Consider the following 15832-nt stretch of genomic DNA (forward strand, 5'->3'; position numbering starts at 1 on the left):
CCTCAAAGTCACGCTGTCAGGATGAATTTGTTAAAACACACTTAACGCAACAGGTACAGGAGGAGTTTTTTTTTTTTTTTTTTACATCTCACTGTATTTTGCATCATTAAAATTAACTTCATGTTGAGATTGCAGTAATTTTTAGTAGTAATTGCTTGTTTTTGTTAAAATATAGATATGTTCATCACGTATACTCTGCACCACAACAAAGAAAAACTTTAAAGTTTAAACTTGAAGGTTGTTACGGTACTATTTCACAGTTCTCAGCATTAAATTGCATTCAACTGTATGTCTCCCACTGATCTGAGATGTTTGACATCCTTACATGAACCACTGGTCCTCAGTCTTCCTGTTCCAGCCTCCTTACCTGATATCTCCAGCTGCCACATGAGGGCACACATGTAAAGCTTTCTCCATGTTTATGCTTCTTGTTGTTTCTTGTCATAATTGCAGTTTTGTGAGTTTAAAAAATGGCTTCTTCCTTTAATGAGGCCAGCGATCGCAAGTATTAAACATGATTTCTCACAAGAATGTCAACAAAGTCCAAAATCTGTCATCCACTGATTAAAACATTATTGTAAATCTAAAGATCTTAGTTTAAAAAGATGTTGGAATCATTTGGAATAATGGAGAAGCACCGATATAGATCAGTGAATTCTGGACAGATGGGCCTTATTTTGCTTTCAGGGTCCTGGCATGGAGGACGCTGCCTCGTTGTCACTCATGTCATGACTCACAGAGACACGTGGACAGAACAGTCTCGTCGTTAATGTGTTTAGTGGAGTCTGTTTCTTCTCCTCTTTTGACAGGTCAAATATCCTCAGTTGAACAGAGAGGATTTTTCTTACAATCATGATCTTTAGCCTGATGTGGACTCCATTATCCTGTAACCCCGACCAGTGCAGGCAGAAAGCTGCCAGTATTTCAGTTACCTTTGAGGATTCTAAACATGCTGGACAAAGAAGATGGATGCACGTGGCCTGTGCATGTAGGATTGCTGGGATTTAATATAAGACATGTTGACACTGAAGTGACACCGGTGGCTCCGAAACATTTTTATTGGTGTTTGATGAAAATGTCATTAACATTAAGCTAAATATTATTCTACGACACTAAAACGGCAGGATTACTCCACACACTGAATACTACAACGGCACCAAAACAAAGCGTCTGAAGGAAAGAATAAATGATCACACAAAAACCATAAAATGATCACAGTTGAACGAGCCTGGCTGAAACTACACAGGACAAATAGAGCACGGCGGCTGTTTTTATTTGCAATAATTATTTTCAATGCATACGGATGAGCTGCATTTGATACCAGAGGATCAACCTAAAAGCATTCAAACAGAGTAGCATGCACTCTGCCTGCAAGACGGGGAAATACCAAGCACTGCCGTTATGTCTGAATGCTTGTTGACAATGTGGAATTGTTGCTGTTTTTACAGCCTATACTATAGCAAGTGTGTTTCGACAGAAGAACAGAGTACATTAACTAGAAAAAAGATTTTAAAAAAAAAATCACATCTGGAGAACGTCTTGTATTAATGATATAACTGTTGTGGTGGAAACTAAAAGGAGCCTAGAGTGTGAAGACGAATGGGAAATAAAGCCACCGGCGGTTCTCGAAAATAAAGTTTCTGCAAAGTCATCCTCCAGGACTTTATGTTACTACGCAGGATTTCATTTCACTCAACCACCCCAAATGTTCAATTTTCTGAATTCATCGAACACACAAAGAAAAACTACTGTGGAAAACCAAAAATGAATCAAGTATTTACAAATAAAACTGTATCTCAAGTACCAAATGGATTCAATTCATGAAAGTCTGGAGAAAACTCTGCAGAGGCTTATTATCTGAGAACGCTATGAATTAAATAAAACATCTTTAAAACTGAACACAAAAAAAAACAATTACAAATCAATGTTTGTGTTGTAGTTAAGGTTTCCGTACAACACCAGAAGTTAAATTAGCATTAAACTGGAGTAAGAACTAAGATACTGAACAGGCATGGAGGGCTCCCTGGCTGTGCAGGGAACGCCGTACCTGCAGACTCGGCAGTGACGAGAGCGCACAAGGGCTTCTGATTACCCTCCCTGCAATCAGCCACGTCTGTCTGTACTGACAGAGACCGCCCGGCAGTTTCTCTCGGCTCTGCTGCAAAAGGCAGAGCGGCGTGGAAGTCTGGGCTCTCGGAGGTGTGAAGGTGCAGTTTCAGACCTTCACTGCTGCGGTCTGTAACCAATCGAAAAGACTGGAAGACGCGCTCCCTCTCTCCCCCTCCCCTCTTTCTATCATCCGCTCCAAATTTTTATTCTGCTTGCAGAGTGCACACTTAAGAGGCTCAAAGCTGCGAGGCTGGACAGAGCAACCTGCAAATCAATCCACTCACTTTCACCTCCGTCCTCCCTTCCACTTCCAGCCTTTCTCTGAGACTTTTCAAGTCTCGCCGCCGCTCGCTGGGGAAGCTCGCTGATCTTAAATACACACACGCACGCACTCCGTCGCAACAGGGAGAAGCTCGCTGAAACCACTCTGCTCTCACTACATTTGCTTTTGTTTCGCAAGAGGTGGTTCCTCGCATTCTTCATCACATCCTCTCCCTCCGCTGTAAGTGTGTCCTCCTGGCTGAGAGACGAGCAGGCTTCAGCAGTTGGGTTCCTTCCATTCCGGCCCGGTCTGGTCTGGTCTGGTCTGGTTCAGCCCACCTTGGCCCAGCTGAGGAAAGCAGGGATGTCTCTCACGGGGACGTTGCGGGTCAGAGCTTTGACGCGCAGGTTGCGGTCGTCCGTGAGGAGGACCACCTCTCTCTGGAGCCTCACTGTCCCATCTGTTTGTCAGGGAGCCACAGAGGAGTGAGGCACACACTCAGAGCACTTTATTTACATCAGTCTGTGGGACGTGTCGTCCTGCTATGAGGAGATATGAGTTAAGACCAAGTTACAGTGAATGATACGTACTTCTCTGATGGGGCATGAAGTCTTTTGCCTTGTCTTTGCAGTAGTGAAGGCAGCAGGACAGAATCACATCATCGTTGTTCCCCTGAGAGACAGAAAAGAAAAAAAACCTGAAAAATTCTCCAAACAGTTTCATCTTCTACCTATTATATTTTCCACTAGTAGGGTTCTACTCAGTCGCATTATTTCTACAAGACAAAGGTAAAAAAAGTCTTGTGAAAGCAGTGGATCAACGGCTGTTTTGAACTCGTACCTGCTGTCCCGACGTGTCCTCGCTGCGGAAGGCGATCGACTCCAGCTGATTTCCTCTGCTCGTCAGCGCCCTGAGGCACGGCTCTCTGGCTTCGAAGCCTTTCTCCAGGAACGCCACCGCCGACCGAGCCTTCTCCTGCACGGCGCGCGCGTGAGCCGCGCTGACATTGTAGTTGCCACGAGCGCCGGCGCTGCGTCCTCCCGCTCCTCCGCCGAAACTGTCCTGGCCTTTAGCCAAGCCGTCCAACTCAGTAATCACTGGGAGAAGATTTTCACAAGTCACAACACCACAATTTAATGATCATCAAAGTGATCACTTTTCGTTTTCCCTTCAACTCTCACCAATAAGTGGCACAACTATGATGTATGTTCCACACTGAAGGAGTCTGTTCAGCCCTTCCAAATGATCAATGAAGCCGTTGGTGTCCGGAACCAGGAAGAGAGGCCTCACTTCCAGCTCCAACTGCCCACTGGTCTGCAGTACAGCCTGCAAAACACACACATACACACACACACACACACTCACAATGATGTGGAATTCGGCTCCTCAAAACTTCAGCCACACTTACGTGGGCACAGATATGATCTGTATCGCCTGATAAGAATACGCATGGAAAACTAATCCAACACTGACACACAGAAAATGGTTCAAAACCTTCTGATTAGAACCGGCAGGTTGCTTGGCGTGTTTTGTACAAATGTACACAACTGCTTTACCTGTATTTTATCTCTGCGCTTCTGCTGCTGTGCCAGCTTGTTGGCGAGGGCGTGGCGTCGGGCTTTCAGCTGCCTGATGTCGTTCTCGCTGTCGGCCGCCTCCTCGGCGTCCTCCTCTTCCTCGGAGGCGGAGAGAGAGGACTCTGCCTCCAGGATGACGTCATCGCTCTGACAAACAGGCAGGAAGAAGAAGAAGAAGAAAACACATTTTCTCCAATTTTGCTTTCACTTAAATGACAGCTTCCGCACATCTGCAATGAAATCTTCACTTTGCAATTCCATAATTTTGTGGAAGAAAAAGTTTAAAGAAAGGAAGGCACTCAGATGAAAAGAGCAGAGCGAGCTTCGTGAAGAGGGCAGGCTATTAGATGGAGAGTGGGAGAGACAGTCACCTCTCGCTCCGTCAGAGACTCCTGTCTGCTCCGCGGATCCACTGAGTGGTTAGGTGGTGGAGAAGTTGCCACAGAGACGTATTTGCCTCCCTTGAAAGCCAACAAAGGCTCTTCCTGTCCACACAAAGCTTCCAGAAAGTACTTCAGCACCGTCACTCGCTTGCAATCCGCTGCTATTGCCTGAGGAAAGAGGACGGGGGTGTAAGTGCAGACAAACTGCCAGCAGATGTGCTGAAAGTAAAACCCTGGCACTGAACAGGCAAATAATCAGCATTTCCACATTATTTTAAGAATGCCCGGGGTCATCTGTGTCACAGGACAATAATATGAAGGCTTTTTGCTTTGCTCACCACGTCAGTGTGTCTGTCTATGTAGCACGGCTCCTGCGGAGCAGCCAGCAGAGGGACAAAGCCTGCCAGCAGCCTGTCCTCCTTCAGCTGAAGCCCCGTCAGCTCCTCATCGCCCTCCACTTCCTCCGTGTCGGCTTTGTACAGCAGCACCTCCTCGTGATCCACAGTGGCCAGGACGTTACACAGGTCCGCCAGGCACTGCCAAACGTCAGGGCTCGACCTTTGCAGCAGGGAGGAAGGAAGTTTAAGAGCATGAATATGACTAAAGTGTCTATCCATGCATTCATTTACAGTGTTGATGACAATGTGTCAGTCCAACACCAAGATCAAATCCAGTGTAGAATGTGTCTTTCCAGGTGTTTGTCCTCACATATTTCGGCTGGTGAGAGCGCGAGCATTACAGCGAGCAGAGAAACAAATTAAAGTCTGTCTCCATAAAGACTGGAGGGACCTTTTAAAAGGAAAATGCACACAACTGTTTTGTTTGAAATACAAAAAATGTGTCATTTTTGTTCCTCATGTGACTGTTTCCAGCACGTTTCATATAAAAAGCTCCAGACAGACACTGTACATTACCTCATCTTTTAGTTTAACACCAAGCAGCATTTAGCAGTGTGTTGGTTAATGTCGGGGAGATGTCACAAGTAAACATCATCAGGATTACGTAAAATCACAAGGATTTGTCATTTTATTCATCGTTTCATTAGAAAATCCCATTTAGATCAAGATCTGTGTCACAGTTTCCTTCTGGAGTTAAATCCATCTACATTCCCAAATACAGAATAGTAATAATGTAAATAGATTACTAATCTACTAATAATTTGGACCGTGACAAGCGTGAACAGTATAAAAAGGCAGTTCTGCATTAATGCATTGTAGAAATGTAGTAGAAGCTGGAGGGGCCTGTCTGGAACACTCACTCTATGCTGCAGGGAGGTGGGTTCCACTGGTCGGGGTGTCCCAACATCCAGTCAGACCAGACTTTGATGCTTGGCAGCAGTTCTTTGAGATCCAATGGGAAGGCTGAGACTCTCACAATCCCCTCCAGCTCCTCCACTTTACCCTCCTCCTCTCCGTCTCCCACAGGGACTTGTTCTGAAAGAGAAGAGATGTATATGAGCAGCGTACCATCAAACTGAGACACGTTCACAGTCAGAAAATGCTCAAGAGGATACCAAAGTCTGACATAAACTTCACAAAGTGTCCCGTCACATGTTAATAAAACACGGTTTAGTAACTTACACTTGCTTAAATCTAAAGTACCTGAACAGAACAGCAGGAGAGCTTTAAATAAATCCTGCGGATCAAATGTGAGGATGTACCTGTAGGAGTTTCTTTGAGAAGTTCTGTGCAGCGCTGCACCAGCAGAGCAAACATGCCGAGGCCCAGGGCAGTGCTTTGCTCTTGCAAAAGAGTTCGTACCTCTCCCTCCTCACCTGGCGGAGACAAGAATACTTGAAGGATCTGTGTACAACTGCAGCACGCTGTGATCTCAAGAACCTGATCCAAATGCAAATATGCTACTTCTTCATTGAGTAAACACTGAAATACTTGTAATTAAAGAATGCATATTGAGTGCTGCTTTGCAATTTGCCCAATTTTTCAGTTCCTAGACGAGCACTGCCTGTAGAGCTACTATCCTTTCATGAGTATTATGAACTCACCATTGTTGGTTTGGAAGAAATAAAAAATGAACAACCTCAGACACATACTTTAAAGCAGGGGTGTCAAACTAATTTTAATTCAAGGTTCACAAACAACATAATTTAATCTCAAGTGGGCCGGACAGGTAAATAGTAGCATTACGATATATAAAAAACGAGAACTCTAAATCTCTGTCTTTGTGGGCAAATGATACATCATAGCTAATGTCGTAATTTCTCACAGCTCGCATATTTCATCTTGTGGGCTGTACCGGACTCTCTGCTGGGCCACTTCTGGCCTGCGGGCCAAACATTTGACACCCCCGATATGAAAGCAAATCAAATCTATGAGGATAATTGTGTGTCGAGGGGCGTGCGGCCTCACTTCTGCTGTGCGCGTTGTGTATGGTGAACATGTTGATGGTGATGATCTGCAGCAGGTGGGTGCTGCCCAGCAGAGACGGGCCGTGCTGCAGCAGCGTCCTGAACTCCTGCAGAACGCGGCTCGCCACTCCAGGGAAGGATTCCATACTGCCAAGGTGAGACAGACACTTTTATGCCAATCCAGGAGCGAAACAAACCCAGGAATTATTTTCTTTCTTGAATCACATTTTCATCCCTTTGAGACTGATTGAGTCCCTGAACTTAAGAGCTGGAACACACGAGACACCACTCACCCCACTTTAGTGAAGAGCTTTCCGTGTGCGTGGAGAAAACTCAGAATAAATCTCTTGTTCAGCTGCAGAAAGAGAAGAAGGCCGAAATAAATTTTTTAAAGAAAGTGTTACTCATCGTTGTGCAACACTTTTTTTTTTATTTAGCTGCAAACCTACAAGTGCAGCGCAACACAAGAAAACATCTCTTCATTCAATGAGAGAAGGTTTAGAGCTGACGTCAACACTGTGATATTCTTGGGAAAACAAACAATACAGTTGGGAGGAAATGGGACTTACAGGCGTTTGAGGCCAGAGATACACAAACATGACAAGAGAGGTACACATAAGGACAACATAGAGGAAATAAAGCAAAAACATCGGCTCACCTTGACTTTTAGCGACATAAACAATTAAACTAAACAAATGAATGCGACGTTTAAGCTATTGGCAGGTTAAAGTTCAACAGGTGCAGTACAAGGACAACAAGCAGCAAGTCTATTGACATGTTGTATACATTTATGAATTCGGTGAAGACGAGTCAAAAATGCAGAAACCAAAACTCAACTTTATTCCCAAACACATTCTCAGTGATAAAACTGAGAATCCGAGCTGCTGCTGCGTTGCATGTTCAATGTCTTCTCTGTAGACAAGATGTAGTCATATCCCCTCTCTATACTCTCACTCGCTGATTATTGGTGGAATAGCAGCAAACAAATGGAGGAACCTTCAGTGACTGCATCCAAGTACTTCTCCCAGCTCATAAAAAGACCACGAGTCAATGCAGGCATTAACAGACGAAAAGAATGAGTTGAAAAAAACTGAAGAGGGCTGAAAAAATAATTAAATGAAAGGGAATGAAGGAAAGGAGGACTGAGAGAATTAATAAAAACTAAAGAAAAAAGACATAATGCAGAGTTCAAGCTGTATGAAAGGAATGAAACTGCACAAAGGGAATAGAAATTAAGCTTTCATCTTTATAAAAAAAAAAAGTCTCAAGGCACAACCTTGATTAAACCAAGACAAATATTGAAAATAGATGTGTTTGAGTATATAAAAGAACAGGTATGAGATTCGTATGAGCTGGTGTGTGTGTGTACGTGCGTGTACGTGTGTGCACGAGAGGGGTGGAAAGACAGGAGTGCTTACATCAGACGCGCTGAGACTACCCAGCTCCCCGTCCTGTTCAGAGTCCCTGCTGGACTCGCTGCCTCCTCTCTGAGAGGAAGGCGCCGCTGCCTGTCCGCTGGGGCGAATCCAGATCTCCACACGGGCGCCCTCTTCCCCCCGTCCTCTTCCTCGGACAGCTGGACCCTTGGAGCCTCCCTCATGCTCCTGCTTTCTCCTTCGCTCAAGCTGCTCAGTCTGCGAGAGAACAGTTTACAAATATGAAGAACGAGGTCTATCGTACCATCGAGACCCCAGACAAAAATTATTAATTATAAGTCAGTTGAACTACTGGTAGTGGGCGGGGTGTGTTCCTGACCTTCCGCTTAGCCTCTTCAAACAGACTCATCAGGCTCTCTCTTGCGGTCAGAATGGGGTTGGACGCTGCCAGGCTTCGCATGTAGTAATACACAGCGTCTAATTTCCGCTTCTGTATGTGACAGAGGTGAGACGACAGAAACAGAGCAGAGGGATTACACACAATGCTGCACACAAATCATGAATCTAACTGTGCCACAGCCGACTCACAGGAAGCCACAAAAACCGTTAAAGAAAAAAACATAACGCACATAATTCACAGTTCTTTCACTGCATGCAGTATGGACTGCAAGATATTTAAAAAAATGTGAACTTGAGAATGATCTGATTAAGATGTGAAGACAAATGGTTTAGTGGTTTGCACACCTTCTGATGAAGGCAGGGCTTCTTTAAGTCAGTCCATAGATCTCCACTGGTTTCCTTCTGTTCTATGTGCTCATACAAACTGCAGTCTGTCTTCTCTGTTTCTGCAGCTGACCAGGATTTCCTGATGGAGCCTCACTGCAGTTTATTCATTCATTTGAAAAGTCCTACTTCACACTCTTAATGATTTTCCAACACAGCTTGTGCCATTCAGTGTGCGCTTGCTTTGTTTCCTCCTTCCAGTACAGAAGAGCTACTGCTGATTATTGTCTACGACTCTTTGCTTTATCAACATTGAAATACATGAATCAGTCTACCCTGATTCATGTAGTGAGCTTTGAAAATTAAAAAAGTGACACTGCAGCCACAGTAAAATCTTTTGATCCTGTACAATGTGGACACTGTGTGTTCAAAGAGCTGTTTCTCACACACTGTTCCTTAAATAAAGATAAGAATATAATCACATTTGAGCTGAGAACTGAGACTTTTCTGTGTGGTATCTGTCTGCTTCTTTCAAGTGAAACCTACTGAAGAACAGAGCCCCAAAGTCTAACCCTTACAGCGTGGACTACATTACTTACTGTATAGACTGCCAACAGAGCCAGCTGGTTATACGGGCGGCCATTTTTAGGAGCAATCTGTTGGGCTTTCAGGTACCAGCTGAGGGAAAGAAAAAAAAAATGTTTGTCATTCTGTCAAGAAAAATGGCTTCACTACTGGAGCTGATGTTACAAAGATCAGACATTTAGATGTCTATGAATGAACAGTTGTCCAGAAACAAATATAGGTTAGAATGATTTCATTAGTAAAATAACAGAAATGTGAAAATACTGTAATCCCAACTCACCTGCGAGCTTTGCCATAGTTGGCAGAGTCACTGGCTTGTTCCCGATAGCGAGCTATATCTCCCTGACAAATCATACAGCGCTGAGCACTTATAAGTGCATACTTCACCTTTGAAAACAAAAACATGTGCTATTTCACAGCTTTGCTTAGTACTGTTTTTTTTTTTTTTTTTTGAGAACATGCAGGGTCCACACAAATGCAGTGAATAGTGTGTGCAGACGTACCGTTTTGCGTAAGGGCCGAGCCCTGATCGCCATGCCGTCCATGTAATCTTCTAGCTTAAACTGGTACACTGTCTGGAGCTTCTGGAGCAGCATGTCGAAGAACTGTGCTCCCTGTGTCACACAAAACAGTTTGGTATTCCTGTAAAAACTGCAAACTGTACTGGCTATGTTCAAATATGCAAAGGGATCATCTCTCATGCACTGAAAATGCTCTTTGGTTTTGCATCTCATTCTGTCTGGATGAGACCATTTATTTACACAAGTCCAAAACACTGTAAGTTTAATCTGGTGCCTCACCTCATCGAGCAGTGTCAGCAGCATGTTCCTAATGTGAGGCGCGTTGTCGTAGTTGGTGTCTTTAAGCAGCTGTCGGAAGCGCTCAATGACCTGATAAAAGACGTTCTTCCACAAAGCCTGATCCACATTCTGAGCGTCTGAGAACTCGATGTCTGTCAGCACAACCTGCTCGTACAGCCCCAGAAGGTCCGATCTGTTTAAAAATGTAATTTTTTAAATGAGGGGTCATAACAACTCCCTTGTTCAGAGTTTATTATTATTGGCAAGTGTCAGTCAAACAAGCAGGAAGAGACAGATAACAGTGAAACATAGAAACACTTAGACGCTCTGAAAAGGTTATTAACACATCAGAACCAGATCCTCCCGACATGCTCACCTCAGCTGGGTCATGCGGTCCAGTCCGTCGGCGCTCACTCTGTCCCTGGACAGCAGGTTGCTGAGCTGCAGCTCCTGTGTGTCTGCAGCTCTCAGCAGCCTCCCAAGCTCACCTCTGGCTTGTTGCTCCGCCTCTTCAAATGTCAAGGCGCCTCCTGCTCCTGTGTGTGTGTAACCAGCTCCTCGGTAGCTCCCACTGAACTGACCCACACCGGGGCCGGGGTACACGCCGTTCGCCATCTGATATGGCCCCATGTGGTACGGGTATGGATAACGCTGGCTGTTGGTGGTGCTGGGATTATGTGGATTGCCTGTGGCCAGAGGGTAGCCATATGGGTTATCTGAGTTTTGGAATTTGTAGTAGGCCATGGCAGCAGCTTGCTGGGATCGGAAATGCTCTCCCTGCGGGACTGGAGGGCTGCCTGCCACCTCATCATCCGTATCCAGAAAGTGAAGCTGTCCGTATCCAGTCCCTGTCTGAAGATATACAGGCTGATGGACAGACGAATGCAGCGAAGACTGAGCATTGGCGAGAGCGGGCTTCTGGTCGGGGTTATTTGGATCCCAGAGTCGCCTTACTCCCCCTCCTCTCCCACCTCTGCTTCGACTGGCTGCAGCTCCCCTTGAGCCACCGAAGAGCATTCTTTGGCCCACCTCTGGCGAGTTCGAGATGTCTGTGCGTGCTGGAAGCACCAAAATCCCCCCACCTCTGCCACGAGGAGTCAGGCCGTGCTTGCGTTTGTGTGTCTCCCCACTATGTGACGAGGAAACGGAGTGTTTCTCGAGTGAAACCCTGAGGATTCCCCGGCCTCCACCTTTGCCTCCCTTTGCTCTGTTTCTTTCCTCCCTTCGTCTCTCGTTACCCACTTCCTCTTCCCCAACTCTCCTACTCCTCCGATTGTCGGCTCTGTCGCTCATCTCACTTCCGTCTTCGGTGGAGGATTCCTCGTTGGTGGTCCAGCTCTGTAAATGACTCCTTCGTCCTTCCTTGCTGTTTGAGGGGGCTTCTTTGTTGTTGTGCCCGGGGCCTGAGCGTGGCCACTTGGTGCTCTCCACATGCATTCCTCCTCCAGGACCATCCAGACTGCTGGCTGAGCTGCTGCTGTAGTTACGATTTCGGGAGCGTCGAATGTCTGACTTAGAGTAGCGCTTTGAGGTTGCCATTGGGACATTTGCATTAGATGAGCTCTTATCACCTTTTTCAGAGGTCCTGTGGAAATTTTTTTCAGACCTGGCTTCTTTCTCAATATCTCCAGACCTGCCGCTGTTGTTGTTGTTGTCTCCTCTTCGTTTTTCTCTGTGATTCTCTCTTCTTTTACTTTGGTTTGCCTCTCCTGCCCTGTCTGTTTTTTTTCCATCACATTCAGGAGGATTCTTTACTCTTTCCCTCTCAGCTTTACTATGACTGTTCTGTCCTGCTCCGCTCACTTCGTCGTCTCCTCTTGATGGATGATTTTTCTCTTTCTCCACTCCCTTTCTCCTGCGGTTTCCCTTTTCTCTCTTCCTTTCACACTTTTCTTCACCTTTTGTTCCAGCACCTAGACCTCGTCTTTCCTTATCAGTTGTTTCCCCTCTACTGCTACTTGATTCTCCAACGTCTTGGTCTCTACTCCTTTCTATAATGCTAATTTTTTCGATTTTACTTGTAATTTTCTCCACGGACGTATCAGAAGGCAACGGACTTGTATCGACATGGGGGATTCCTTGCTTTTTGTTAGATAAACTTTGAATTTCTCGTGCAGTAGTTTCTTCTTTAGCTTTCCCTCCCCGTTTCTGCACACATTTTTTGCTCCCTTCCCTTTCTCCTGTCCTTCTTTGAAACTCATTTTTTTGCTCAAGCTTCTTGAGGGGAGGCTTATCTTGCTCTGTCTTCCCTACAGATTCCTTTCCCTGTGCACTTCTCCGGCTTCCAGGTTGATAAAATTCCCTGTCAGGTTTGCGGGCTCTCTTTGCCAGCTTTGTAGCTCCAGCAGGTTCCTGGTGATCTTGCTCTTTTTCTTCAAAGCTCTTTTCATCATGTGTATCTGCTTTAGGCTGTGACTGGCTGCCTGTTTCACAGCTCAGGGTATTACTACCATTACCTCTCATTCTGTCTTCTTTCTTTTGAGTGTCCGCCCCCTCACTGTGTGTGCATCCTTGTCCCTCGGACACACTTTGAGAAACACCCTTTTTCTCACTCTGCGATGGTTGATCATATTCATATGAATCACCAAGTGAAAGATCACTTTGAGTGGGATCTCCCTCCTCACTGTCACGATGGCGTCGTCCTTGGCCAGCTCCTGGCTGGTACCGCTGAAGATCAGGACGTTTACCTTCACGCTTTTTCTGTTGCTTGTGTGAGTGATGCTCCTGTGGTTCCTCTGGAAATGAAAGAAATTAAGACATTAAAAATGACAACTAACACAATATTCACACACACTTCAGTGACAAAAATGTCAACCTACATCAACAACAGACTAATTCATTTTTGGTGGAAGCCTGTCAGTTCTTTCTATTTGAATTCTCTGCTCACCAATAATGAGGAGACAGGTGTTGGTATTACTTGTCTTTAGTGGGTCAACGCCACACGTTTACACGATGCAATAATAGCATTATTAATGTTAGAGCACAGTTTAAATAAGATCAATCACATTCAGAAAGTTACATGGTCAGTAACAGTGCAACTGCAGATAGTTGCCATGTAGACATTTTACTTATACTTCAGCATTTTAGTCCTAAAATGCAACATTATGACTTTATTCCAGAGATACTGACTGAAATAATGACCACAAAGAGAAATGAGGTGAATACAAAGGTCCTGACAACTGTGAGGAGATGAAAAAGTCACCATGAACATTCACAGCCTGATACAAAACAATTGTAAAATGACAGAAGAGACAAAAAAAAACCCATAACCATTCAAACACACAACCGAATCAAACAAAATGCAAAAGAGACATAAAACGTTGACAAATGAAAACAAACACCAAATTGCAGAGATCCATCAACAAAACTACATTTTAAACAAGACAACAAAGAGATGCAACATCAAAAAAATAAATAATAATAATAATATCAAAAGAAACACCAATTATATTATTACTAAGATTTTCTTTTTCTACTTGTTCTTTATTTGCACATTTGCTCACTTTCAGCAGCCCCTGTGTGTTCTACGAGCCTCTCTAACGGTAAATTTATTCATGGTGAGATAAAGTCTATTCTATTTTTATTTCTAAATGACACAAAACTACCAGTATTGCAACAGGCTGCAACATTATAAAATTGAAAAATTAAGAAAATTTGGAAAAAAAAATGGCCTCGTTAAAAAGTTAAATTCCCTAATACGAGAGCTTTTCTAAGCGACAGGTTGATTCAATGGGCAATGACGCTAGCTAGCTTTCTGACAGACGAAATGAAAGTGAACAGTAACTACATTTTCAGTGATAATAATAAAAGGGTTTGAGATTCGGAGCAGATTTTAGAAGTCGGATCATCAAAGCCGGTTGGTTTATTAGTGGGGATAGTGGCACAAAAGCTGCAAACAGTTGAAGGGGGCGTTTTTGAAACAACGCGGGACTGAATAACAGCCGCGGCTAGCTAGCTAACAACATTAACTGCTTCCAAACTTAGCAACTCCCCGAGCCACTTTCAGCTCACTTAGGACACTTTAAGCAGGACGATAACCAACTTTTTCAGCGACGCACTTCTCCCTGGAGCCAGACGTCTCTATATTACCTTTCTGAAAGTCGTTACTGTTGCCTGAACTCGACGCTTCAGCTCGGAGTTCCGCAGCTGAGATTCGTACTCTGTCCAGCTCGTTCGCCATCTTGGCTCTCACTCTAACAAACACAAACAGTACGGTGTCCCACAAGGGTCATGCTTCACTTCAACAGAGCAAAGCATGCCGGGTAAAGTAGTTTCTTGTGAGTCGGCGATTTATCGGTTCGCTTTTTGTGTAGTGTTGGATTTAATGCCATCGGAGTACCTGACATGTATGCTGCATGGAAACAAGTTTAGGAACCCTATCTGAGATACGTTGAGCCAGAACATCATATTGCAGGGATTTTTTTGATTTCATGTTGTGCATCTTTATTTGTTTATATATGAATCTGAGCTGGTGTTTTTGTGTGTGTCTGTTTTTTCGTTTGATTGCTCTGTTCAGTTTAACTAACACAAGTGTAAAAAATGAATTCAAAAAATGATTAAAAAAAAGAGAGAGAGAGAAAAAAACATGCAGGTGTTTGGAACTATGTTGCACTTCAGTTCTGTTTTATTAGTTTCCCTCAGTGTGCCTTTTGAATGCATAACTGAATACAGGGCTTTGAATGAGAGCCATGCTTAGCTTCAATTCATTTCAGTTTTATTTCTGTAGCTCCAGATGAACACAGTCATTCCGTTTCAAGGCCAACCAATTCCACGTGAGCAAAGGAGATAATGGAGAAGAAAAACCCGGGAAAAAAGAAAAACCCTTTGCAGAACCAGGCTCAGAGGAGATGACTGTCTGCTCTACTGGTTGCAGTTTGAGGATAGTCAGAGAGAAACCTAGTAGATAACAGGAAAAATGTCATTGAAGCATGCTTGGTGGAAGGCCTTTTGGTATGCAATAAAATTAAAGGTGTTTTAAATTTATTTATTTATTTATTTATTTGTGTGTTTGTTTGTTTGTTTGTTTGTTTGTTTGTTTTGTATTTTTAGTCAGCAATCCGCTCATCCATCCATCTTCTACCACTTAATCATGTGCAAGGTGTCACGGGCACTGGAGACAATTCCAGCTAATGATGGGTGGAGGAAAGACCCTGGACATATCACCAGTCCATCACAGGACAAGCACTCTCACACTCACCAAAGAGCTACTTAGACACAACAGTTAACCTCAAGTGGAGTCGGAGGAAAACCATGCACACATTGGGGAGAAGATGCAAACTCAACACAGAAATGCCTGGCTGGTATTTGGACGCAGACCTTCTTGATGTGAAGAGAGAGCAGAAACCTATTTTGAGTCATTAAATCTTAGCTTGCTGGTGAGTCATTGATGATTGTACCTGGTTGTATTGTAGGGTAATGTGACATCTTGAAGCCTCAGCATAATGACTGTTCACATTTAAAATTCTGCTTGAAATAGGTTCCTTATTTGGAAGAAGATTCTGTTAGGCTCGCCTACAGGGATATAGGGATATAGGTTGGAGTCATCATCAAGAGCTATTTTCACCAAAAGAATTACAAAACATCATGGTCACAAAATAACTTAGGTTTTTATTTAAGGAAGCCGTTAATGTTTAAAAATTAAAAACTGTTTGA

At 44.1% G+C, this 15832-nt stretch overlaps 1 protein-coding gene across 2 annotated transcripts; it reads right to left on the reverse strand.

Annotated features, from left to right (window-relative positions):
- Window positions 1-1042: 1042 nt before the first annotated feature.
- On the reverse strand, window positions 1043-14382 carry smg6 (SMG6 nonsense mediated mRNA decay factor). 2 transcript variants are annotated; one of them, XM_030100765.1, is made up of 19 exons: window positions 14269-14382; window positions 10557-12920; window positions 10181-10373; window positions 9884-9994; window positions 9661-9767; window positions 9395-9473; window positions 8452-8562; window positions 8115-8330; window positions 6990-7051; window positions 6698-6843; window positions 5992-6105; window positions 5590-5764; window positions 4670-4889; window positions 4320-4499; window positions 3928-4095; window positions 3553-3697; window positions 3212-3468; window positions 2962-3043; window positions 1043-2831 (listed from the first exon to the last, which is right to left on the reverse strand). In XM_030100765.1, the coding sequence occupies exons 1-19, from the start codon at window positions 14358-14360 to the stop codon at window positions 2701-2703; spliced, it is 4953 nt and encodes a 1650-aa protein (XP_029956625.1). In that variant the 5' UTR covers window positions 14361-14382; the 3' UTR covers window positions 1043-2700. The 2 variants fall into 2 exon arrangements, with proteins under 2 accessions (XP_029956625.1, XP_029956626.1); XM_030100766.1 differs by having other exon boundaries at window positions 10557-12915; window positions 14270-14366.
- Between the last annotated feature and the right edge of the window lie 1450 nt (window positions 14383-15832).

This window comes from Salarias fasciatus, chromosome 10 (genome assembly GCF_902148845.1).
Source record: "Salarias fasciatus chromosome 10, fSalaFa1.1, whole genome shotgun sequence".
NCBI classification, from domain to species: domain Eukaryota; kingdom Metazoa; phylum Chordata; class Actinopteri; order Blenniiformes; family Blenniidae; genus Salarias; species Salarias fasciatus.